General features: G+C 32.8%; 1 protein-coding gene across 1 annotated transcript; it reads right to left on the minus strand.

The window, feature by feature from the left end:
- Positions 1 to 17061: 17061 nt before the first annotated feature.
- Positions 17062 to 24938, minus strand: LOC128995776 (vanin-like protein 1). Its single transcript, XM_054420794.1, has 10 exons — positions 24900 to 24938; positions 24091 to 24243; positions 23738 to 23836; positions 22783 to 22928; positions 21739 to 21947; positions 20825 to 21010; positions 20174 to 20367; positions 19726 to 19863; positions 17747 to 18022; positions 17062 to 17094 (listed from the first exon to the last, which is right to left on the minus strand). The coding sequence occupies exons 1-10, from the start codon at positions 24936 to 24938 to the stop codon at positions 17062 to 17064; spliced, it is 1473 nt and encodes a 490-aa protein (XP_054276769.1).
- Between the last annotated feature and the right edge of the window lie 297 nt (positions 24939 to 25235).

The raw sequence follows: 25235 nt of genomic DNA on the forward strand, positions 1-25235 counted from the left end.
CAGGACGTGATTGAGCCATGCGAACGAGATAATCTTGAAAATTAAGAAGTTTAACGGGGCAAAGCCCGCGGGTTACAGCTAGTATTTAAATAAAAAAAGTTTGTGCATGATAAATAGTTTCAATACAATGAATATAGTATATACTACTATTTGTGAGATTAAATGACTGAATTATTTACTACAGGTGAAAATATCTCTCTCATACTGAAATCTATTTACATGATAATGACGGAGACCTTGTAGCTGATACTTGACTGATGTGTGACGTCATTAGGTATGATGTTTGTCACAGTGATGACGTGATATCTGTATCTCTCGCTATCTCTCTCATAGTGTAATCCACCTAACATAATAATGACAGAGACCTTGTAGCTGATACTTGACTGGTGTGTGACGTCATTAGGTATGATGTTTGTCACAGTGATGACGTGATATCTGTATCTCTCGCTATCTCTCATAGTGTAATCTACCTAACATGATAATGACGGAGACGTTGTAGCTGATACTTGACTGGTGTGTGACGTCATTAGGTTTGATGTTTGTCACAGTGATGACGTGATATCTGTATCTCTCGCTATCTCTCATAGTGTAATCTACCTAACATGATAATGACGGAGACCTTGTAGCTGATACTTGACTGATGTGTGACGTCATTAGGTTTGATGTATGTCACAGTGATGACGTGATATCTGTATCTCTCTCATAGTGTAATCCACCTAACATGATAATGACGGAGACCTTGTAGCTGATCCTTGACTGATGTGTGACGTCATTAGGTTTGATGTATGTCACAGTGATGACGTGATATCTGTATCTCTCTCATAGTGTAATCCACCTAACATGATAATGACAGAGACCTTGTAGCTGATAATTGACTGATGTGTGACGTCATTAGGTTTGATGTTTGTCACAGTGGTGACGTGATATCTGTATCTCTCGCTATCTCTCTCACAGTGTAATCTACCTAACATGATAATGACGGAGACCTTGTAGCTGATACTCGACTGATGTGTGAAGTCATTAGGTTTGATGTTTGTCACAGTGGTGACGTGATATCTGTATCTCTCGCTATCTCTCTCATAGTGTAATCTACCTAACATGATAATGACGGATACCTTGTAGCTGATACTTGACTGGTGTGTGGCGTCATTAGGTATGATGTTTGTCACAGTAATGACGTGATATCTGTATCTCTCGCTATCTCTCATAGTGTAATCCACCTAACATGATAATGACAGAGACCTTGTAGCTGATACTTGACTGATATGTGACGTCATTAGGTTTGATGTTTGTCACAGTGGTGACGTGATATCTGTATCTCTCGCTACCTCTCATAGTGTAATCCACCTAACATGATAATGACAGAGACCTTGTAGCTAATACTTGACTGATATGTGACGTCATTAGGTTTGATGTTTGTCACAGTGGTGACGTGATAGCTGTATCTCTCACTATCCCACTCATAGTGTAATCCACCTAACATGATAATGACGGAGACATTGTAGCTGATACTTGACTGGTGTGTGACGTCATTAGGTATGATGTTTGTCAGATGTGATGACGTAATATCTGTATCTCTCGCTATCTCTCATAGTGTAATCCACCTAACATGATAATGACAGAGACCTTGTAGCTGATACTTGACTGATATGTGACGTCATTAGGTTTGATGTCTGTCACAGTGATGACTTGTTATCTGTATCTCTCGCTATCTATCTCATAGTGTAATCCACCTAACATGATAATGACGGAGACCTTGTAGCTGATAATTGACTGATGTGTGACGTCATTAGGTTTGATGTTTGTCAGAGTAATGACGTGATATCTGTATCTCTCGCTATCTCTCATAGTGTAATCCACCTAACATGATAATGACAGAGACCTTGTAGCTGATAATTGACTGATGTGTGACGTCATTAGGTTTGATGTTTGTCACAGTGGTGACGTGATATCTGTATCTCTCGCTATCTCTCTCATAGTGTAATCTACCTAACATGATAATGACGGAGACCTTGTAGCTGATACTTGACTGATATGTGACGTCATTAGGTTTGATGTTTGTCACAGTGGTGACGTGATATCTGTATCTCTCGCTATCTCTCTCATAGTGTAATCCACCTAACATGATAATGACGGATACCTTGTAGCTGATACTTGACTGATATGTGACGTCATTAGGTTTGATGTTTATCACAGTGGTGACGTGATATCTGTATCTCTCGCTATCTCTCATAGTGTAATCCACCTAACATGATAATGACAGAGACCTTGTAGCTAATACTTGACTGATATGTGACGTCATTAGGTTTGATGTTTGTCACAGTGGTGACGTGATAGCTGTATCTCTCACTATCCCACTCATAGTGTAATCCACCTAACATGATAATGACGGAGACCTTGTAGCTGATACTTGACTGGTGGGTGACGTCATTAGGTATGATGTTTGTCAGATGTGATGACGTAATATCTGTATCTCTCGCTATCTCTCATAGTGTAATCCACCTAACATGATAATGACAGAGACCTTGTAGCTGATACTTGACTGATATGTGACGTCATTAGGTTTGATGTCCGTCACAGTGATGACTTGTTATCTGTATCTCTCCCTATCTATCTCATAGTGTAATCCACCTAACATGATAATGACGGAGACCTTGTAGCTGATAATTGACTGATGTGTGACGTCATTAGGTTTGATGTTTGTCACAGTGGTGACGTGATATCTGTATCTCTCGCTATCTCTCTCATAGTGTAATCTACCTAACATGATAATGACGGAGACCTTGTAGCTAATACTTGACTGATATGTGACGTCATTAGGTTTGATGTTTGTCACAGTGGTGACGTGATAGCTGTATCTCTCACTATCCCACTCATAGTGTAATCCACCTAACATGATAATGACGGAGACCTTGTAGCTGATACTTGACTGGTGTGTGACGTCATTAGGTTTGATGTCTGTCACAGTGATGACTTGATATCTGTATCTCTCGCTATCTATCTCATAGTGTAATCCACCTATCATGATAATGACGGAGACCTTGTAGCTGATAATTGACTGATGTGTGACGTCATTAGGTTTGATGTTTGTCACAGTGGTGACGTGATATCTGTATCTCTCGCTATCTCTCTTATAGTGTAATCCACCTAACATGATAATGACAGAGACATATTAGCTGATACTTGACTGATATGTGACGTCATTAGGTGTGATGTTTGTCACAGTGATGACGTGATATCTGTATCTCTCTCATAGTGTAATCTACCTAACATGATAATAATGATAATAAAAAGGTGCTAAAACGTTTATTGGCACCGCTTAAAAACGCGTTTACATGAAACTTTGAGATTTATTTACCCAATTTTCGATATTTTTGCAACATTTGTTGTTACAAACATTACAGATAAAGGAGCATTTCTACTATCCTTGCCCAAAGATTTGAAGCAACATTGTGAAATGTTTGAAGCAGCATAGTGCAACGTTTGTCAGGTGTAGGAGTGGTTTTACTACAGGAAAAATAAAATCCTGTGGACTGAACACCAATAATGCGATCAGATACACGCTAAGCTTCATTCGTATGCGAGGCACGCCTCACTGACAGACGGCAGCGGTTGAGTTTCATATTATTTGTAACAGCTTAGTATGAAACAAGTTTAACAAGTATAATTCAAAACTGAAATGAGGTTTTAACTAGATTGTGATGGTTATCCAACAATAATGAGTAGGTATTATTTCAATAAAGATATTTTATTGGGTCAATATCTGTTTTGAGGCACATTTAAATACATCAGCTTAATAATAAGATATTTCACCTTATTGATGTATCGTTAATATTAAAATTTATTGTAGAATTTTTTCCCTACACATATTTTAATGTTTCATAAAATTGTATTTATTTAAATGTATAGTCATTGTAATGCATTATTTCAGTAGTGCGAAATCTACACAATACATTATTTCCTAGAGAATTTTGACGAATTGCTATATAACTAGGATAGAATACATTCTAATAAATAGAATTATCTAAGTAGTGAGCTATACAATACAGAGATATCTTCTGACTTAAAAACTATTCTTTTCTAAATTATTGAACTTATACTTTATGCATTTCACAATGGTTTCTTTGTTTGTTTCCAATTGTTTGTCAACAATGGTGTAGGATCAGACCTCTCTGGATGATGAAGGATTTGCCCCCTTGGGAATCCGAGAACAATAGGACACATATTCAGATCACACCCGCAATGGCGCATCAGGCAAGACTCGATGTCTGCTATTGTATCGTCAAACAATGGGTATGGGCACTCCTTTTAACATTGTAAATACATCTGAAGTAATAATAAATATGCGACTCATAAGACCCAAAGCTGTTATCAATCTTTGATTTCAATAGAATATGTGGCCTTACTCATGTCATCAATTGATGATGTGTAGAAAAAATTGAGACCCTCCTTAATATAATGCTTTTTTATATGATTACTAGTTACTCTTTTAGCTAAGCATACTGTGATAGCTAGTTTCTGAAGACAAAGAACATATTGTTATTGCTAAAAAAATTTGCAAAATCATTATAGATTTACAAACACGGTACTTTGATACAGAAAAGGTCGTCAGATCAAATCTAACAAAAATCAAGAAAATAGATTTTTTTCTTTAAATTGTGGTATATGTAGTTAAAAGTTTGATTGAAGTAGATTTTTCTCTTTTACTCCAAAGCTTCAAATTAACTTGGCATTTTTAGGTTAGAATGTGGGTTAATGTTTGGCAAGGTCTTAAAATAAAAGAGTTAAAATTCCCAATAGAAAGTAATATTTTCCTTATACTGTCACTGATCCAAAAGCTTATGCAAATAATGATTTTCAGTTTACAAATGTTTGAAGGAGGAAACACATAGGTTCACCAGGTTTACAATATCTTGTTAAGTGGATTGGTTAACAATGTGTACTTACTGACAAACATGGCACGAGAAGGTGCTAGGTAACAAACTTTAGAAGTTACTTGTTATTCTAACACTAAAGGCAGCATCCGAGGTAAAAATTTAATTTTGTGGTTTCTTAAAGTAATTTCATCTGGTGTTGTACAAACCTTTTGGTATTATTAAACTATTCATTATCAATTACTTGAGATAGGGGCCACCTAGGTGCATATTTTAACCCAAACATGAAGGATGAGTGTATAACAAAGTAAAATGATCTGTGTAGCTTTACCGACTAAGATCAGCTGTTTCTTCAGCTAGGATCATTTATTTAAAACCCAATGATCAAGAACAGCTGGGTCCAGATTAAAACCATCATAAAACTTCTGACTTTTCTCAGGATCGAACCGGCAACCTTTTGATTTTCAGGCAAGCACTTTTATCACTCAGCCATCCATTTAGTCTATAGACATAGGATAAAAGGTTAAACAAATATTTTCTTTGGCAATCCAGTTACTATAATTTGATTTCAAGAAGTTAAAGTCTATTCTAAAGATTGCATGTTTTTTAAACTCGTATAAAAATAAAACAAGAAAATTAATATTAAACATGAAGATTGTCTGTAATGTGTCATGGTGGAACAATTAATTGTAATACCCGGCACAATAAGTTAAAGACACAATGCGATTTAAGTATTTATTATCAAAATACAATGTAATGTATCATATAACAATGTAAACAATGTTAAAACATTGATAGTTATTTCATTAACGTGAATTGAATTATGAATGAAGGAAAAAATGAAGTTATATAACTAGTAGTCATTTTATAAAAAAAGATTTTCATTGTGAAGTACTTTTTCACTTGAAATATTCCAACAGATTTGCTGAGGAAAAGGCATGACTCTTAACAAGCACGCTCAAGCTTAACAAGTAGAAATACACGATATACTTGAGGATTTTCTTCGTGCAATACTTGAAAATGTCGCAGTGAATATTTTTGGCTTTTGGAAGTTTTTAGTGAACGATTTTTTTTAAACTCACTGGTTTTACTACCTGTTAAATTTAGGTTTTCGGATTTAGAAAATGTTTTTTAGTATATCATAGATAATTTATTTAGCCTATTGAGGCTAAAAATTATATTCGACTGTCTTCTTGTATGTAATTACTTCTTTTACTATGCCTAAAACAAATTTATCACACATTGTGGCAAGACATGTTTTATTTTATTCATTCAATAGTGTTAACAAGACGTAAAATGCTTTTCAAGAAGTTATAACATTATATAAGTATATGCAAATAATATAATTCCTACTATACAAGATGACGTAAGCCATTATAAACCATTAAACAATATATGAAACTCGCTGTTAAAGTTAAGTAGTAGGGTGTTCCCGTACTATGTACTAGAATAGCTTTAGAACATCTTTATTTCATTCTAGAAAAATAATTTGCATTTCCATTAAAAGTTTTTGTAGCTAAGATAATACGAATCAATTATAAAGGAATACTGTAATCAGCAAGTAAAATTGTATGTCCCACTAAAAACCAACAGCATCGAAAAATATAAATGATAAAATACAGATATATAATATTAAAATACTTTTATATTTCCATAACTTTCAATAATTCATTCAACAGAAATGTCGACTCAAACCAACCACCACACATGCTGCCAACTGCCAAGTCATGTTATATGATCTCAGCTGAAAATGATATATTGCCTACAACGTACGTGATATTGTACAATATGTATATCATTTATCATTTAAATGCCAAGAGATGTAAAATTTTTATGTACAATTTGGTATTAAATTTCAACAATAGGAGGGTTAAATCTACTGTAAGAATAACCCAAACAGTTAATTGAACAGCAGGTTAATTATTGCTATTGAAATAATTAACTATTGAGAAATAAAGATCAGCTGTAGTGCTCTCCAATGTAGTGTTCTCATGAAAATACCTCATCAGCTGTTTTTAGGTAATTGTCTCATTTTGTTAAAACAATTAATTGTTTATTTTAAGGAGTACTTGAAACAATGTAGTACATTTTGTTTGGAATTGTGAAATATAATAGCAATACACACCGCTATAACAAGGTACGCATCTTGAATAAGGTTGTCGAACTTTACTGATGGTTAATGTAACTTAAAGATCTACATTAAAAACATTTTAATGTCTTATTTAAGATATAACGTTAGACAGATCGGTGTTGGTGTATTGTTAATGTAAAGTTCTACTGAGCAATCCATCATTCTATTGTTCTCTATTGTTGTTGTCTGTACATTGTCTCTTTACCAGATAACAGCAGATAGGTTGCTGTATTTATATTGTTGTTAGGTCTACAGAACAGGTTTCTTTATTGTTCTATTCTATTGTTGCTGTTTGTTTATTGTTAAAGATATACATACAGATGACAGGTCGGTGTATTTATATTGTTGATGTTTAGATCTACGGGGTATTTAGCTGCTTTGTTGTTGTTTACTATTGTTGCTTTTCATTCGTTGTCTCATTTACCAATGATAGAAGACATGTTGACGTATTTGTATTGTTTATGTTTGATTCCACAGAATATTAAGCTACTGTGTTGTTGTCTACTATTGTTGCTATTAATTTATTGTTTAATTTACCGGCAGGAGAGAGGTTGACTTATTATTGTTGTTGACATTCAAATCCCCAGTACAATCTGTTCTTCCACTGTTCTTTACAATAAGTGCTAACTGATCATTGGTTGTATATCAATGATTAAATAGACTGGTGTATCTGTTGTTGATTTTAAGTTCACAAACCAAGCTTTTTTGTATATTTTTAAATTTGTGTTTACTTGCTCTGGATTTATATTAGCTCACTTTTTTGAATGAGCTTTCACTTTTTCTGTGATAAAATAGTTGTACTATCTAGATTACTACCGTAACATGTGCTCACTTAATCATTCCATTGTTCATTCAAATTTTAAAATATGCCTGAACTAATAATGTCAATCACCCTACAATATTTTTTCAAATAAATAAAAATATCACAATTGATCTCTAAACTTGTCCTTAGTTAATCTGGTGTGAATAATTCTTCGGAATCGGCATTTTTAAATATACGTTTAAAGCATTTTTTTTATATCTAAGCTTATTTAACAGATGCGTGTTTCTTACCTAATTAGTGCTCTATTAATTAGTATTAACATTTTTTATAAGGATATCCTTAACAAAAATGTCGTCGAATAGAGTTAAAGTTAATGTAAGCAGTCTTTGAGATGGATAGAATGAAGTAAAGTAGCCACTAAAATAGCGCCAGATGCTACTTCAGTTTAAAGGGCTTCTCATACATTACTCTATTTATTATTTTACCACAGTACCTTATGTTTTAATGACACTAAATTCCTCATTTTCTCACTACCTTGGGGGTTAATTGAAGTGGCTATTCATTGGTAAAATTTAAATGTTATTAATATTTTTAGATTTTTCAGATTTAGGTAACAAATCTTTGGTGTAAAATAAAATAAATACAAACCTGAATAAAGCTGAAAGTGGCATAATTACCGGTAAATTGTGTTCGAGTATCATAAAAAAACCTAAACTATGAAAATTAACTTTACTTGGTATAAAGGTAAAAAAACATATCTAAACTATCCATAATGTGATTAATAACATTCCTATTTACTCGTAAATAATTTATCTGCTGAATCCTTTGCGAAAACAAGTCCGCGTGTATTTAACTCAAGTTAAATTATTTGCACAGTTCTAGAGTGATTGGAAACTTAAAAAGTGAAAGAATGGGAGAGGTTTGATTACTATTCAAATATTCCTGCAACTTGGAGTTGGACAATTTGCAGAACGAATTTGAAGTCACGTTTCAAAAACTTCATTTGTTAAAAATTCACTCCCAGCGAATGATGTTCATTAAAATGAAAATACGTCGGTTTGTCCATCAGTTACTTGAGGGACTAAATTTTTTCTGTAAAATAAATATATTTTATTAGTACTTTTATTCTTATTAAGTGTATTATATAAATAAAATCAGTCAATTAAATTTTAAAAAGGACATAGCCAAAGTTATTAACAACAAATCATGTATTCATATCTTAAAACAAGATAAAACTGATTTGATCAAATAATAAAACCAGGCAAAACTTATCATTTTTATATTCAAGTGATGTATCGGTTTATACGTTCTGATATTCTAACCATGTAGTATTAAATCGTGGTAAAATAATGTTAGATATCTAATTTATCAGCTGTTTAGAGATTTAACTACATTGTGTCAGAAACTTAACTACAATGTTATCAGCCGTTTAACTACAGTGTTATCAGATGTTTAACTACGTTGTTGTCATACATTAACTACACTATTGTCAATCATTTAACTACAATGTTAGCAGACGTTAAGCTACAATGTTAGCAGACGTTTAACTACAGTGTTATCAGATGTTTAACTACGTTGTTGTTATACATTAACTACACTATTGTCAATCATTTAACTACAATGTTAGCAGACGTTAAGCTACAATGTTAGCAGACGTTTAACTACAGTGTTATCAGATGTTTAACTACGTTGTTGTCATACATTAACTACACTATTGTCAATCATTTAACTACAATGTTAGCAGACGTTAAGCTACAATGTTAGCAGACGTTTAACTACAGTGTTATCAGATGTTTAACTACGTTGTTGTCATACATTAACTACACTATTGTCAATCATTTAACTACAATGTTAGCAGACGTTTAACTACAGTGTTATCAGATGTTTGAATACGTTTTTGTCATACATTTAACTACACTATTGTCAATAATTTAACTACAATGTTATCAGACGTTAACTACAATGTTATCAGACGTTAACTACAATGTTATCAGACGTTAACTACAGTGTTATCAGACGTTTAAATACATTGTTGTTATACATTTAACTAAACTATTGTCAATCATTTAACTACAATGCTATCAAACATTTATCTACAATTTTGTCAGGCACCTAACTTCAACATTGTCAAACATTTAGCTACAAATTTTGTCAGGCACCTAACTTCAACATTGTCAAACATTTAGCTACAAATTTTGTCAGGCACCTAACTTCAACATTGTCAAACATTTAGCTACAAATTTTGTCAGGCACCTAACTTCAACATTGTCAAACATTTAACTACAATGTTGTCTAGATCATCACAGGATACAACACTGACAACATCACTTTTGCTTAATCCTTGTTGATGGATTGGGTCAATGTTGTTGTTTATACGCCTGCAAAGACAACATGGTAAAGTAACGTAATCGGATATTTGTAAAGGTAAAATACTATGCGAAGGCTCAGGTAAATTGCGTGTGGGACCAAAATATGAGTTAACAATGTAATAAACAAACAGGATAAATCGATTGATTCTGAATGCTCAGTTTGCCTTCCACAATGTAAAATGCATAAAAAATGACAAGTGAATATAATAAATTTAAATAATCGATACCCAAGCCCTAATTGAGTCTTTTGGAACAAACCAGTCTGTTCAAAGAGTCGGTAATAAAAAATTATTCGTGAAAACTATATAAAAATGACTTTTACTTGAAACGGGGCTTTAAACAATATGCTGTTCTAAGGGAAATAGACTGTTCTCAAGTAAAATATTTTTACAAAGGAGCACGACAAAATTACACGAGCAAAATTGTATTTACTTTCCTACAATTTAATTTGCTAATATGTGTTTCTTTGTAAGCTATATGACGTAAATCTTAGGCACAAATCTTAGGTAAATCTTAGGTATGTTAATATTTAGGCTCATGGTACTTCTGTGGACCGAATTATGAGAAACCTCTTTACCAACATTCAAAATTGAAACTGGCAACAATAGCGTGTTCCCATATTGTACGCTCCTCTTTTGCCTCTTTGTATGAAATAAGATAATTTTTAGATATGCAGACCAAAATGCAAGTATCCTGCACGGGAAATAGTTTTGCGATTGATCCTAATAATTTATGTGACTGTTTGAAATTGATCGTCATTGTGACATATTTGGGTATATTTATGGTCTTGTAAAATATATTTGTGAAGGGTTGGTAGACATATATTTTGATTATATATATCCAAATTAGCAAATTAAATACAAATTACTGATCATGTCACGAAAAGGTCAAACCAGATGTAAGCCATAATAATTGTGCAATTGTGGTAACCAATAATTGTGTCATAACGCCAGTTATAGCATGCTTAGTTGTCAGTAACAACGATCTAACTGTTAATCTCTCAAGAGAGTCAGGACGCCATTATTGTAAATAGTTACACAACTACAGCTCACATTGAGTATCAGAACTAGCATTAGAGACTACCGAGCAATGCCTTTGTCTATTAATATAAATTGCATTCCCAAGTTAATGCGGTAGCTAGCTTTAAAATAACCGTGGACATAGTTGCACATCGTCCATTTAGTTATCAAGTATAAAAAATCGATGGAGAAAATATATTTTTAACAAAAGTGTACTTTATGTCTCTAGGATACTCCATTTGAATAATAAATTGGTCCTTTGGATGGGATTTTTTAGTGTACAAAAGTCAGTGGTAATACGTACCATACTGATAAAAATCGTATGATCCTAACAATATAAAGCTGTGTACAAAAACTAAGTAGTCATTATTAATTAAATTCTATTTATAGGTAATAAGTGTTATATAACTCATAAGTTACTACTAAGTATCCACCGTCGGTTTTTGTTTGTTTGAAAAAAGTCAACAACGTTGGATACACTATAAGACAAACCCAAGATAATTGCATTAAAACATCAGATTTTCACCAACGAAGTAGATTCAATTTGGCCAACTGGGATTTATAACTGCTTCAATTAATCCTGTAAACTAATAAATATATCACGTTAAGTGGGGTTCTATTTTGTATTTGTGCTGAACTCTAATTTGCTATGGATTATAAAACTATTTAAATTCATTTACCTCGAAGTAGTTTTTTTTTTAAATTCTTATCTTAATCTAATAATTTCCAAACGTGTATTTTGCATACCTCTTGTTTGAATACAATAAATACTTATTTTAATCATACAATCCAAATTTGTAAATAATCGATGTTAATATAAACTTATTTTATAAAATAAATAATTACGTTTAGTTTCGTATGCAAGAAAAACCACAAACAACATTATATATAAATGCCTGAAGAGAATTTAAATCATATTTCAAGTGCTGATTAATTTAAGCTCGGTGCAAACATAGACGAATAATAATAACGAAAACGTTGTAAATGTAAATGTATTATGTATGTGTATGTAAACAAAAGATTTTTTAAAAGATAATTTTTAATGTTAATAAAAAGACTTTTAATCATCCACTAAAGTTCAAAAACATATTTTAAAGATTATCAACCTGATATCATTATGTCTTTAACACATACATCTATTCATTGTCATACTTATTAAATAGAATGTCATTAAATACTGTTATTTGCCAATCTAACTAAGAAAATATTAAAAAATGTCATGTTACTTTTAACTGTCTTCTGAAATAGGTTAAGATAACAAAATCTCACCTGGAGCGAGAACGACTTCCTCGCTTCGGCTTAGTCTTCCTTCCTGTTTTTATTGAATCTCGCCTTCTTAGATGTCACTAACGAAATAGAATTACTAAAAGCGTACTACTATAATTTTATTTACCAATTATAAAGGGCAAGATATAATTAAGGTTATTTAAAAGTTAAACATTTTTATGCAACAGACATGTTATTCATTTGATTGTTTTAATCCAAAATACTTAATTTTGTTTATTTTAGTGGAAACTCTATTATTTATACAAGCTATAGAAAATTCAACAGTAAATTACTGGATACTGAAAAAGTGTGCTCAGCTTGGTTTTGTCAGTAACACAGCTGAAAAAAAAACTATTTCACTCCATTCTACTATTGTTAGTTCATCATTTTACAGTCAATTTCATTCATAATTAGCTTTAAAATTCGCGCAAATTATTTTACTTTCTTAATAAATAACTACCCTATGAATAAAAATATATATGGTAGAAAGTAGATTTGTGTTAGTCTCTAATGTATTTTCCATTTTTTCCCAATAACTTTTCCAAATTTTCTTATTTCTCCCCAATATTGTACAACGACTTACTGTAGTTTTAGTTTTTATCTTCAAGCGTTAAACCTATTAATATTAAATACATAAATCATAGTATCTCTTTATAACAATTTTACCACAGTGTTATTATTGAGTTAAAATAATTTGGACCAGCCTTGTGAGTAGATTTATTTTAATTTCCAACCGGCTGTGTCAGGTATCAGTTAACATTCCTGAATAATTAAGTCTCTATGATGAAGGTGGATATCCTTTCAAAGGCTCAAGTCTCTGAGTTCAACAAAGGACTTGGTGCTTTTAATTACTTCATAAACCTGATAAGGACCTTCCAAGGATCAAATGAAACAGGTTCTTATAAAAACTGAGGAAATAAACCAAATTTATCCTAAACTAAAAGATCTTGCCCATTGAATTGTTTTGATAACATTGATGAAATACTTATTTAAGCAGGCTAAAGGAGTATTTCCTCTATGAATTGCAATTTAATTGATTACGCTTTTGATAGGAATACGAAATAAATATATTTTGTCATTTTAAAGTTATCCTCTATAAGTTGTACCTTAATAAAGTTGAATTGTTTTATGCCAAATATTGAAAAATAATTGGTCAAGTAATGTATGAAATGTATCCCATAAATCAGTGAACTATGAAAAGTCAGAAAATAAAGTTTTCAATGATAAAAATATGAAAGAGTATTAAAATTTTATAAATAATATACTTTTTAACTATAACGACAATTACATATAGACTTTTTTACAAATATATGTAGCAAACACAAAATCATTAAGTGAATTTGTTTTATGTCTAAATATAGTTATAATTCAAGCTATTTTTAATAGTTTTGTAGTCTGTTGTCATAAATTATAGATAATCAAAATTATTTCTTCTACATTGTGTTACCTACAAAGACAAACAAAAGTTATTTTTAGGGTTTTTTCCTACAAAACCAGAATATATATTTGAATTTCAATGTCGTTAAGCAGTAAGAACGCGTCAAGCGTGTAACACATTATCTTTAAGTGACATACATCAATCTTACCAACGTCACTTAGCACTTGTGAACACTTCACTTGAAAATCGATTACGGCATTATGTGTTTGAAAATATAATGAATGGTATTTGATATCACTAATGTTACCGAAAAATCAACTAAAGAATTGATATGAATTTAATGTTTAGATGTAGGTGTAGTTAATACCTTCAAAATATAAATTAAAATTGATTCGAAATACCAACCAGATATGATAGAGTTAACCAGCTTTGTGGTTATAGTGCTTAACTAGCAATCAAACGGTTGACGGTTCGATCCTGAGAAAAGTCAGTAGCTTTTTTAAGAGTTGGAATCGGGCCCAGCTGTTCCTGATTAATAATAATGGTCCTGACTAATGAAACAGCTGATCTTAGTCAGTAACAATGGTACAACTCACTCCATTCTACACTTATCCTTAAATCATTTTGGGTAAAAATACGTACCTAGCTTCATCTCAATTGGTAATATTGAATTTAAGAGATTTAAATTCAAGTAATTCTAAGATTTGGATGGATTCTGAACCACTGGGTCATTACAATATCACGTGGCTAAAAGTTACTGGTGTTTTGCGGGATTTGAACCAAAGCTTTCGGAGCAAAAGTCCCGCGTTTCAAACCTGAAATGCCATACCATATAATACCGTTTATTAAGACAGTAAATCTTTACACGATCTTACTATGGCTACTGATTTCGACAATGTTCACTCGAATCTCTTATAAAAGTTACCCATCTTTTATAAATTAGTACTGTACGAGAGATTTGCCCCGTGGTCGAAAACTCGACCAAAAGTACATACATTCATGTATGTACTTGTATGTATATACTTGTGGATTGCACAATACATGTATGTATTGTGCAAACTTCTCTATTTTCAACCCACGCTGTAAATAAAACATGTGATTTGAATGTCTTTTATTTTTTTTCATTTTCTGTTTATATTTTGTTGTTATTTCGTCACCAACATGGCAACCTATTATTCCCATGTTAATTTTGTAATTTTAAATTCATTTTTTGTGCTTATTGTTTTGTCTATTTTAATTTTTAAAGGGATTCTGCACATTATACAGAAAAATATCTTTCATTTGGTACCAACCGCGTGTAATTCGGTCCAGAAGTATGGTCAGGCTAGCTGTAAGTTATGGAAAAGTTTGTTAGTATATAAGATAAGTTTAAAAATATAAAGCTGTGTTGGGGAATGTATAGTTATATCAAATAAAAAAAACAACCCTGTAAAAAACACAATAAGAAAAATGTATTGTAAATACATTTTTTCTTAAAGATTTTGTTAGTTTGTGAAGTAAATGAAACTCATCTCAGAGTTATACAATGCTGCCTTGACATGATTGAGGATCCGCCGGTCTGGTACAGACGAGGGAAATATTTCAAAAGAAAACCACTTCTTTATCCAGCTGCTATTGTATGATTGTGTAGTCCTTTATTAAACATATTCAGAACAATATACATAATTATACTGTGGAACCCCTAATGCAATAAGGTTCAAACTTCGAATTTTGAAAAATTATATTAATACCTTTATAAAATACATTTAAAAGAAGTTAATTATTTAAAACTTGTTACAATGGATGGTATTGCATTTATAATTTGGTAAATCTTATAGATTAAGAAGCTTTTGCAAAACTTATGAAAGCTAATCTGACCATACTAGATCGAATTACACGTGGGCTGTACCACAAAAAGGTTTCGACCCTATATGTGCAGGTTTTATTTGTATTTTGAGAATATTTATATTAATTGGGACAAAGTGGAAACTAAACTTTTTTATGGAGATTTAACATAGGGCTAGTTCTATATATTATAGACAAGCATGTTTATTAAAAACTAGAAAACCTTTTTCTCATTTCATGTACATCGCAGGGAAAATCTTCGCAAACTGTTAGAAAAATATTTGCATGTAGATGTGCAGAATCTCTTCATAAATTAAAATAGGCTTAAAAATTAGCACACAAAATCATTTAAAATAAAAAAATTAACATGGGGTTACCATGTTGGTGACGAAATATCAACAAAATATAAACGGAAAGTCAAAACAAATGGAAGAAAATCTAACCACATTTTTCATTTACAGCGTTGGGGGAAAATAGAGAAGTTTGCACAATACATACTTTTGGTCGAGTTTTCGACCATGGGGCAAGTTCTATTATAATACTATGTTAAGTAAATCATGTTACAGCTATTTGTACTGGTGATTCCAAATATAAGTCTTAGTTTATTGCAGACTCTTCTACTTCACAATGTGGTCTAGGACGAATTTGATGTATTTTTATTAGCTAAGGGGGGTAACATGTCAAATCAATCCTTTGGAAGGTCCTTATCAGGTTCACAAAGTAATTAAAAGCACGAAGTCCTTTTTTGAACACGGAGACTTGAGTCTTTGAAAGAATATCCACCTTCATCACAGGTAACCTTAATTATCCAGAAATGTCAAATAAGACCTTAAAAATCATGTAAGACATAAAAATAACTACCTACCTAGTGTGGAATTTCTGGGAGTGCAAGTAACGTAAATTATGAAAGCTTAAAATAACCATTTATTAAATCCTAAAATTAAAAAAAATTAAGTGTTACTATGTATTGTTTAAATGTTTGAGTTTTCATTCTATAAGAATACAACTAAGGGAACACACTTAAAAATAGAAACATCAACATAATAAAACACTGATAAAAGCAATTTGACTGAGCTCGACTTGTTGGTAGTTCTGTCCTGGGAAGACCGTCTCGGTCGAATTGTCTAGCGTATATAGCTGCAGTAACTAGTTTGTGCAGTGGAGTCTTCATCTAAAAACAAAGAGGAAAATTCTAGCTATTTGATACCATACCAGTAGTAGAAGTTGTATCTAGTTGTTAACTCGAAGATAACGTGATTGAATGTGCTACTGCTATAATATTGAAACGTTATTTCCTATTTTCTTGTTTTTGTGTTAGGTAGTTGAAGGGAAAATTAAATATACTATAGTTATTCTTATTCTAAAGTTGCTTTTCAGTTAGGTCTGGTGAGAGAAGTTAGTATGTAAGATATAAAACGTTATTTTGAAGCACACTCCTCATGGTCTAATTGAGCTGAGCTCATTTTCTTCCTAAAACATGTACAGTTCATGTAATTATAGTGTAAGATAGACATATTATTTGAGAATCTTTCAACAGTCAAAAAAACACAGTTAACATACTGAAACTTTTGAAAATCCTAAAACTAAAAAACATTTGATTAATGCTTTAGTAATTGATAGCCTGTAGGAGATGTACCTAACTATGTTTATTATGTGATGGTTATAAATCATTTATCTATAAAAAAAATTGTATATCATGTGTATGATAAATTAATGTTAGTAAACTATAACTGTTACCTGGATTCATGGATAGAAGTTTCAACGAAAATATGTTTTTTAAAGGAATAGAAACCAATTTGTCGACTAACAGGAAATGTAATTAAAGAAGCCCAGCTCTTTACGGATTCCTTCTAGAAAATTAAAATCTATGCTTTCTTTGTAAACAACATTTATAAAAAAAAGGTTCTTGGTGATTTAAGGATAAAAAATCTGTCTATGAGCTCATAATTGTTTGAAATTATAGGTAAAAACATTCTTATAACAATGCTATAAAGTTAATAGCAATATTAATTTTGTGTTATGTATTTTATGCAATACATCCAGTCTGTATAAAAACGTAGCTTTTAATTGCCTAATAATCAAAAGCATTTTAAATTTGTTTGGATATAGAAAACTATCCTACCTTGAGTGTTACTCGCTGAGAACCATTGAGAGGATCTGAAGCAACGAATGAGAAAATATCCGAGGATACCAGAGCTCCATAGCTGTATCCAGATCCAGTTACTAGGATATCCGGGTATACGAAGGTGCTGTTGTACAGGATAGTTGTGGAGATGGTGATGGCCTCAAACACAGTAGAAACCTTGTATAGGGGACCGAGCTTGACAAACTGAGCAGACAGGGCTGGCATTGCACATGATGATAGTGACTCGTTGACGCATGGAATGATTGCACACACCTAGTAAAAATATTAAATCATTGTGTTATGGAAAAGATTTTAAGTAAAATACAGTGAAGATCTTTTTTGGGGGACAAAGTTTTTATAAAGTGAGCAAACACCCGAATGGTTGTGAGACTCCGTGTCAGTATATGTGTAATTTATGGGTAGCCGAGTGGTTAAAGTGCTCGCCTTCAAATCTGAAGTAGCAGGTTCCATTCCAAGCAATATTGTTATGGGAACCAGATGTAATTTGTCATTGGGCCATCAATCATTGAGCTACCTAACAAAATGTTACGTTTGAGAGTAAGATACCAGGATTTGGACCTTTTCCTAAAAAAATACATGTAGGCTACTAAATGTGTTGAGGATAACACTGTGGGAGTTTTTTTTTTGGGAACTGAGCTTGTAAAACTAAGCGAGGACTTAAATGGCTGTCAGACTCTATAGCAGTGCATGTATGGGCCCCCACGTATAGTGTTTTAGTAAATAAATAATCCTAAGTAGATCCATTTAGTAAGTAAAAATGTTCTTAAAAATAAAATTAAATACATTTTAGTCCATTCAAAAATTGTGAATTACTTTTATGATATCGTGTAAAAAAGCTTCAGTAGCTGTCAATACTATTATTTATGTTTTGTTCCTTAACTTATGCAAATATACTAGCATGGACTTTGTTTTGGCTCTAGCTCATTTACAAATTACATTTGGATTAAACGAATGCACAACCTACTTTCCTGTAGACTCTTTCTAAACCGTCTGAAACTTTGTGCATTAAAAACAGAAACAGAAGAGAGTTGCAGTTAAGTGTGGTAACCTTACAACCAGCCACACGTGAAATTGTTTCAGCTCTGCAACTCTAAAGCTGACTTTATGCACTACCTGATCTAGATACAGTCAAAGTTTTACAATAAATGTCCACCCATATTTGGAAAATAGCTTATTGGTTAGCCAAATTTACTTTCTTCATGTTTTCATACAGGTGGATTAGTAATTCCACTGCTCGCCTGGCAACCAGAAGTCTATCGGTTCTATCGTGAAACAAATCACTAGGCTTTTTAATGATTGTAAGCTGGGCCTAGCTGACTTGGGCTTAAAAATAGGTGATCGTAGTCAAGCTGGAATAGGTCATCTCACTATTCTATATTCAACTTGTATAAAATAAAGCTAATAAAACTTGTAATTCATATAAAGCTTGTACTCATATAATACTGTTATTCTTTTTGTTGCCAAATCTAGAAAGTCACAATTGCTGTAACAACTAGAAAACCAAAACAGACTAATTAATAAAATTACTACAAAATCCATTAAAAAATGTCTCAGACAAAGACTCAACGTGCTTTGGCCGGGCAGAATAACAAATGAAGAGGTGTTGAGAATAGAAGAAGAAAGTCCTGTTGGTGATATAATAAACAAAAGAAAGAAAGTGGAGAGGTCCTTAGAAGACCAAATGACAACATTGCGAGGCAAGCCCTATAATGGAACCCTCAGGAAAATAGAAAGAGAGGAACCAATAATAATTTGGAGAAGATACCTAAAGAAAGAAATCGATGAAGAAGGTAAGATGACGAATTGAGTGCGGTGGAAAAATTTTGGTGCAGCCTTATACTATGTTCCTAGAAGAAAGGAACTAAGTCAACTCATACATAAAGTATATAGTAGTCTTGATCGCGGTGGTTGATCGAGAATTTAGTGAATAATAAGTATATTCATATCAGACTAACCTGTATACCACCAGTTGCTACTCCTCCACCATAAGATCTTACACCGTCAAACGCCACCAGGCGGTAGGAAGATGTGCTGAAGTCGTCAGCTCTAGGAGGATCTGCAGGAGTTGTACTGAAGTTTGTGGAGACTTTGAGCTGTAAAAGTAACATCCTCAGTTATTTGTTACCCCATAGAAATCTAAGTAGTGTAAATATGTAGAGTGGTGAAAATATGCCTTTTGTGTTCCTAGTACATTATTGTTGGTATTTACTTATTAAGTAGATTGTTTTGTGCTGGGAGAATAGTCTCAAAGCTAGAGGAGTGTTTATTCTGGTTAAATAATTATTTTTGTATGTCAATAATATGTCATCATGTATTATGCACCGAATGATTGTTTACTTGCTCTTTTTGGAATCAGCATATGTTGTTACGAAAATCAATTGTGCTTTTCACAAACATTCATACCTGGAAATCACAGCAGAGCTGGTTGTGACATACTGTAGTGTCTGTAGCAACTCTAACTTCTACTGAAGAGTTTTCTACTGGACCGCTTGGTAGAAGAGACTTTACATCTTCAGTAGACATAAGTAGACGACTCTCGTACACATCAACGTAGTCTCTCAGTAGAAACAGAGAGTTATTCTGAGGTAGAGATGAGACTGTAGAATGTATATGTGTAGATTCCGATATAGGTTTATCAGCTGATCCGCTATATGCTTTAGAATTGGTTTGGTTACCTGGAAAGGTACTTTTGTTTAGCTAAAAATCTCATAGTAAACATATATGATTCATGAGTATGTATATAGAGTATCTCATGGCCTCTTCAGTCAGTAACCTTTTGAACAACCTTTTGACAGTTCACAACTAGAACTAGCTACTCCTGATCATTGGGCCTTAATAAATGACCCTGGATAGGATAGCAAATGTTCTTAAATAGTTCAAGCTACAAAGAGGATCTCGGTACCTCTGACTGTACTCTTACTGAAGTAGACTTCTCATCTACGTTGACCAGACGAAGCCAATGTTATATATATAAAACACACAAAATTATCTAGTAGTATTCAAAGGTTCAAAGGTAGTGCTTCCAAAATATTGTTATCCAAAATATACACTTACCTAGATATTTGGGCACCCTAGCCACTAGCATGGTCGAGGTGGAGTGACTCGTCTGGAGGTACTGAAGAGCTCCTTGTCTTCCAAGGTAGACCCCGGACCCTGTACCACCGTGGAGAGGATCGTTACATCCTGAGGCCAATAGAACTACGTCTAGGCCGTAGGCCCAGGCCCATTGTGTCTGCACAGCTGTGGAGAGATTAAACATATAAATTTAATAATGTATATATCTTGTTACCTTATTTTGTCGTCTGCTTGAGACCAAATATGACTGAATAACCGCTACGTTTTTGTTTAATGTTCTACATTCACAACATATGACGCTTTGCTTCAGCCTGGCACCTTACAAATTACCTTAGGTTAGGCATAGATGTTCCTGACATAGGTCTCACCCAAGCCAATAGTATTTGCACGGATTCGAACCCAGGACCCCCGGGAATGAAGGTCTGCGCTTTCATCGGATTAGGTGACTTCTTCACTGATGGCAAAGGGTGTTGGAGCGTATATACCGTAATACTCTTTAAAAAACTCACGTATTCGTAATTAAGCTGCTTAAAAACTGTATTTAAGCTTGCTTGATTTTGTAAGGGAGAGTATCAGGGTCATGGTCAGAAAAGATTCCTTGATCATACAAAGCCAGTAGAAGGAGGAAGGAGATGACAATTTAATTTAATTTCACCCAATGTTATGGCCATGCACTGCATTACTTGTGTTGAAGTTTTGCAGATAACAATACAAGCAATTAACCAGATTGGACCAACTGCTTTAAGTGGGGTCATATGGGGAGTTATAAAATAACTGAGATTCATTAGTGATAGCAGTATTCGAACCTCATTCTTAAGGGTAGAAGTCTCCATTCCAGTCACTAGACTACCCCTTAACTATAAGTGTTAATAAAATGTAGTTAAGTTACTTACCAGTGAAGAAAGGTAGTGCAGAAACCCAACAGTTTGGAAACACAAAATGCTTTATTCCACGGTCTCTGGCAAGAACGATTCCTGGTTCTAGAAACTGAATGTCAAAAGAGATTAACATTCCAAACGTCACTCCAAAATCAGTTTCGAAATACGTAAGTTCAAGCGGAGGTTTGGTTGCAGACTTGCCGTAAGGGTGGTACTTCCTGTACCTGGGTTGCAGAGAAACATTTGAGATTTTGAATATGAGTGAGGAAATTTATTAGGAAATTTATTTAGGAATTTTATTTAGGAAATTTATGTGGACAGTTAGCTTTCTATTCCCACATAGTTTTCCCCCACCTTCCCATCCTATAATGTTACTGCTAAACCGTTTTCACATTACTTCAGACGAGGATTTCTTTGCATTATCACTTGGCTTAAATCCATTGGTGATCGGCAGGATTTGAGCCCGGGACTTCGGACACCGAATATCTGCGCTCTACCACTAAACAACTCGTTCCACGATAGAAGCGTAGATTAAACACTATGGTTAATGTGCATTCTTATTCGATTCTTATGGATCAATAAAAAAAATTAAGGCACATTTTTGTCCGGTCTCTGCAGAGAGTTCTTTGTTGATCATTACTTAAATAGGTCTATTCCTTATACACAGTTCTTACAACAAAAGAATTAGCCACATATAAATTTTAAATCCACCCTAACATAAACAATAAACAATATATCGACAAGTACAGTCAAACACTACCAACATAAAACGCATAAAACCAAAAACTTCAGATTTTACGTTATGACGAGAAGACTACTAGTACTATTGGAAGCATACTAGTTTTAATCACCTGTGACAGTTGGCTTACCTGGCTATAACAGTTCCATTACGGTTGAAAACCTAACTAACCTAACCTAAACTTACCTAACCTAACCTGACCTAACTTTACCTAACCTAACCTAACCTTTCCTAACCAACCTGACCTAACCTAACCTAACGTGACTTAACCTTACCTAACCAACCTAACCTAACCTAAAATAACCTTTCAGCAACCTTACCTGGCTGTAACAGTTCCATTACGGTTGAAAACCAGGCTGGTGGTAAACAGATGAGTTTTATTGAAGGCATTGTTGTAAATCTCAGGCAGTGTTACCACCACATACATGCTGTACTGTCTGGCAGCACATGACAGCGTTGCCAACACCTGCACGTGAAATACATCCTTTATAATGTATATTATATTAGGGTTATTCTGGACCAGGTCTGTAAATTAAAGCATAGTTTACGTAGGGACATTAAATATTGATAAATATTTCAATATTGATAAAGATAAAGCTATTCTACCAACTAGCCTTATGGTAGATTAAAATTAACTATATAGAAGTGAAGTAAATGTAATTAGCTCAAATTAAACTTTGTGTTTGAAAATACGGCTTTTTAAATTTAACAAAATACACCGCTACACAGCCAACAATTATTTTGGAGACTAATTTGTACCACGTCATTATTAATTCATTCTACTGTAGATGGGTTTAATTAAACAATGTTTGGATCTAATTATATTCTGTGAACTCCTACAATGGGAAAACCTATCATTATTCCAAAAACAAAATCAACCATTTATATTTTATTCAGTTCTATTAAATTCTCTTGGTTTGATTCAGTATCTTGTGTGGTAAGGTAAAATATATACAATAAGCGTAAGTCGTGTAGTAAATTATATATGGTTTGGTTTTTATTTTCCCCCCATAAGACCTATCAAAAGTTACTTCCAAAAACCCCATCTCAAATCGTTAATGTCCCCTTGGGCATTAAATCAAAATAATGCTCAATATGCCCAAATATCAGGACGTTGGCTTCATCCTTAGGGGGTTTCAGGTATAACTTTTTTCAATATCACTCCTCTAGGCTCATTAATTTGGGCAATTAACAAAAATAAACACAATGGACATAAAGAAATCCCTCTTATTTATAACATAATAGATAATAGAGATGATGACTTATTTTTATCACCTGATGGTAAGCAGTTATGTTACAAGGAGTTGCACCACTAATATCTCCAACCTCTACAGATTCTGTTAAACCACCTTCTGGGAACACTATGATGTCTACCTGCAACATTCAATATGGCAATAGTAAAAGAAAGTAGAAAGTAAATAAATACAGACACAATAATTCCGTCGTAGAAAACCTGCAAACTTAAACAAAAAACAAGTTACCTTTTTAAGTAAAAGGAAAGAGTAACGTAAGCTTTTTTGCATTCTAAAATACAAAATATTATGGGAATAAAACAGCAAATTGATATCATATGAAAACATAAATGTTGAAATTTTGTTGCTGCTATTAAGTCTGCTAACAATATATACCTGACTTAGGGAGGCATTGGATATATATTCAATGTATACGTCAACATTTTCTATTAGGTTTTCGTTTGTCACATTGTTAGAAGTACGAGAAGTAGCTAGTTCCACAACAGCTGCCGTATAGTAGTCTGTAGTAGATGTAGTATAAATCGGGGCCTGTAACATTAGAAATGTTTAAATTTATAAATTTGGAATATTCAGAGAAGGTATTATCTTTGTATTATCATACAAAAACGTAGATGTCGAATCTACATAGAATCTACGTAGATATCTATTTCTATCTATTTGATGCGCAACAAAAGGGAGTTGCCTTCAAGAAGGGAAAATAATGGAAAAATAATGAATTTGATTGGTATACAAGCAAAATCAATCATCGTAACTAGCTATACAACAATTACTAATCAATAAAAAATTAATCAAGTTTTAAAATTGTTAACAATGGCAAATCAAAATTAAGTTTTGAAGAAATTAGATGTCTAATGAATTATGAATGTCAAAGAATGTTAGTAAAAAATTTCAAAATAGCAAACAAAAGAAGTGACAAAAGTCACTAAATGTTAGTAGTTTGTTTTAAACATAAACTATTTCAAAATGTAATAATAGACTAAATTACTACCAAATGTTACCGGTAGGATAGCCAGGACCGTCAATAGAAGTGAATGAAACATGACTACTTGACATTACTGATAACTCGAGATAGTCAAGTGTGACTTAGATAACACTGTTAATCCCAGTCGTTACTGTTAGTTGTGTTGTGTTTATGTACAGAGTGTCATACCTCTACAGTAATTGATGTTATTATTCAAAAATACCCCAGACACAGCAAACCTGCAGACAAAGGGAATTTCCATTTATCTAGCTGGATTTAAAACATTCCCTTAAAACTGTCCCATTTATTTCCTATTTATATAACATTATTTTTAATGAGTATTTAGGTGTTTGCTGCTACAGGGAAAGGGAAATCTATGTTTTTATTGAACTGTTGTTTACTTAGTATGAAGTAAACAAATTTGCCAAATTCAAATATATCCATAAACAAGCAAAATACAACAGTTCTTTTTCTCCATAAGAATAAAAACACGACGAACATGACGAGAAACAATACACCTCTAAATGCTATACTTAATTTTATATAATAGTAGATAGAT

This window comes from Macrosteles quadrilineatus, unplaced genomic scaffold (genome assembly GCF_028750875.1).
Source record: "Macrosteles quadrilineatus isolate MER2022 unplaced genomic scaffold, UCM_ALF_1.0 Scaffold_5__1_contigs__length_97177068, whole genome shotgun sequence".
NCBI lineage: Eukaryota > Metazoa > Arthropoda > Insecta > Hemiptera > Cicadellidae > Macrosteles > Macrosteles quadrilineatus.

Bases quoted from the DNA above. Each gene is read 5' to 3' on its own strand.
- LOC128995776 (XM_054420794.1), bottom strand. From the start codon at position 24,938: ATGGAAATTCCCTTTGTCTGCAGGTTTGCTGTGTCTGGG. The intron at 23,837-24,090 runs GTATATATTGTT...TGAATGTTGCAG, and splicing joins CCAATGCCTCCCTAAGTCAG to GTAGACATCATAGTGTTCCC. The intron at 21,011-21,738 runs GTAAGTAACTTA...ATCTCTCCACAG, and splicing joins TGCACTACCTTTCTTCACTG to CTGTGCAGACACAATGGGCC.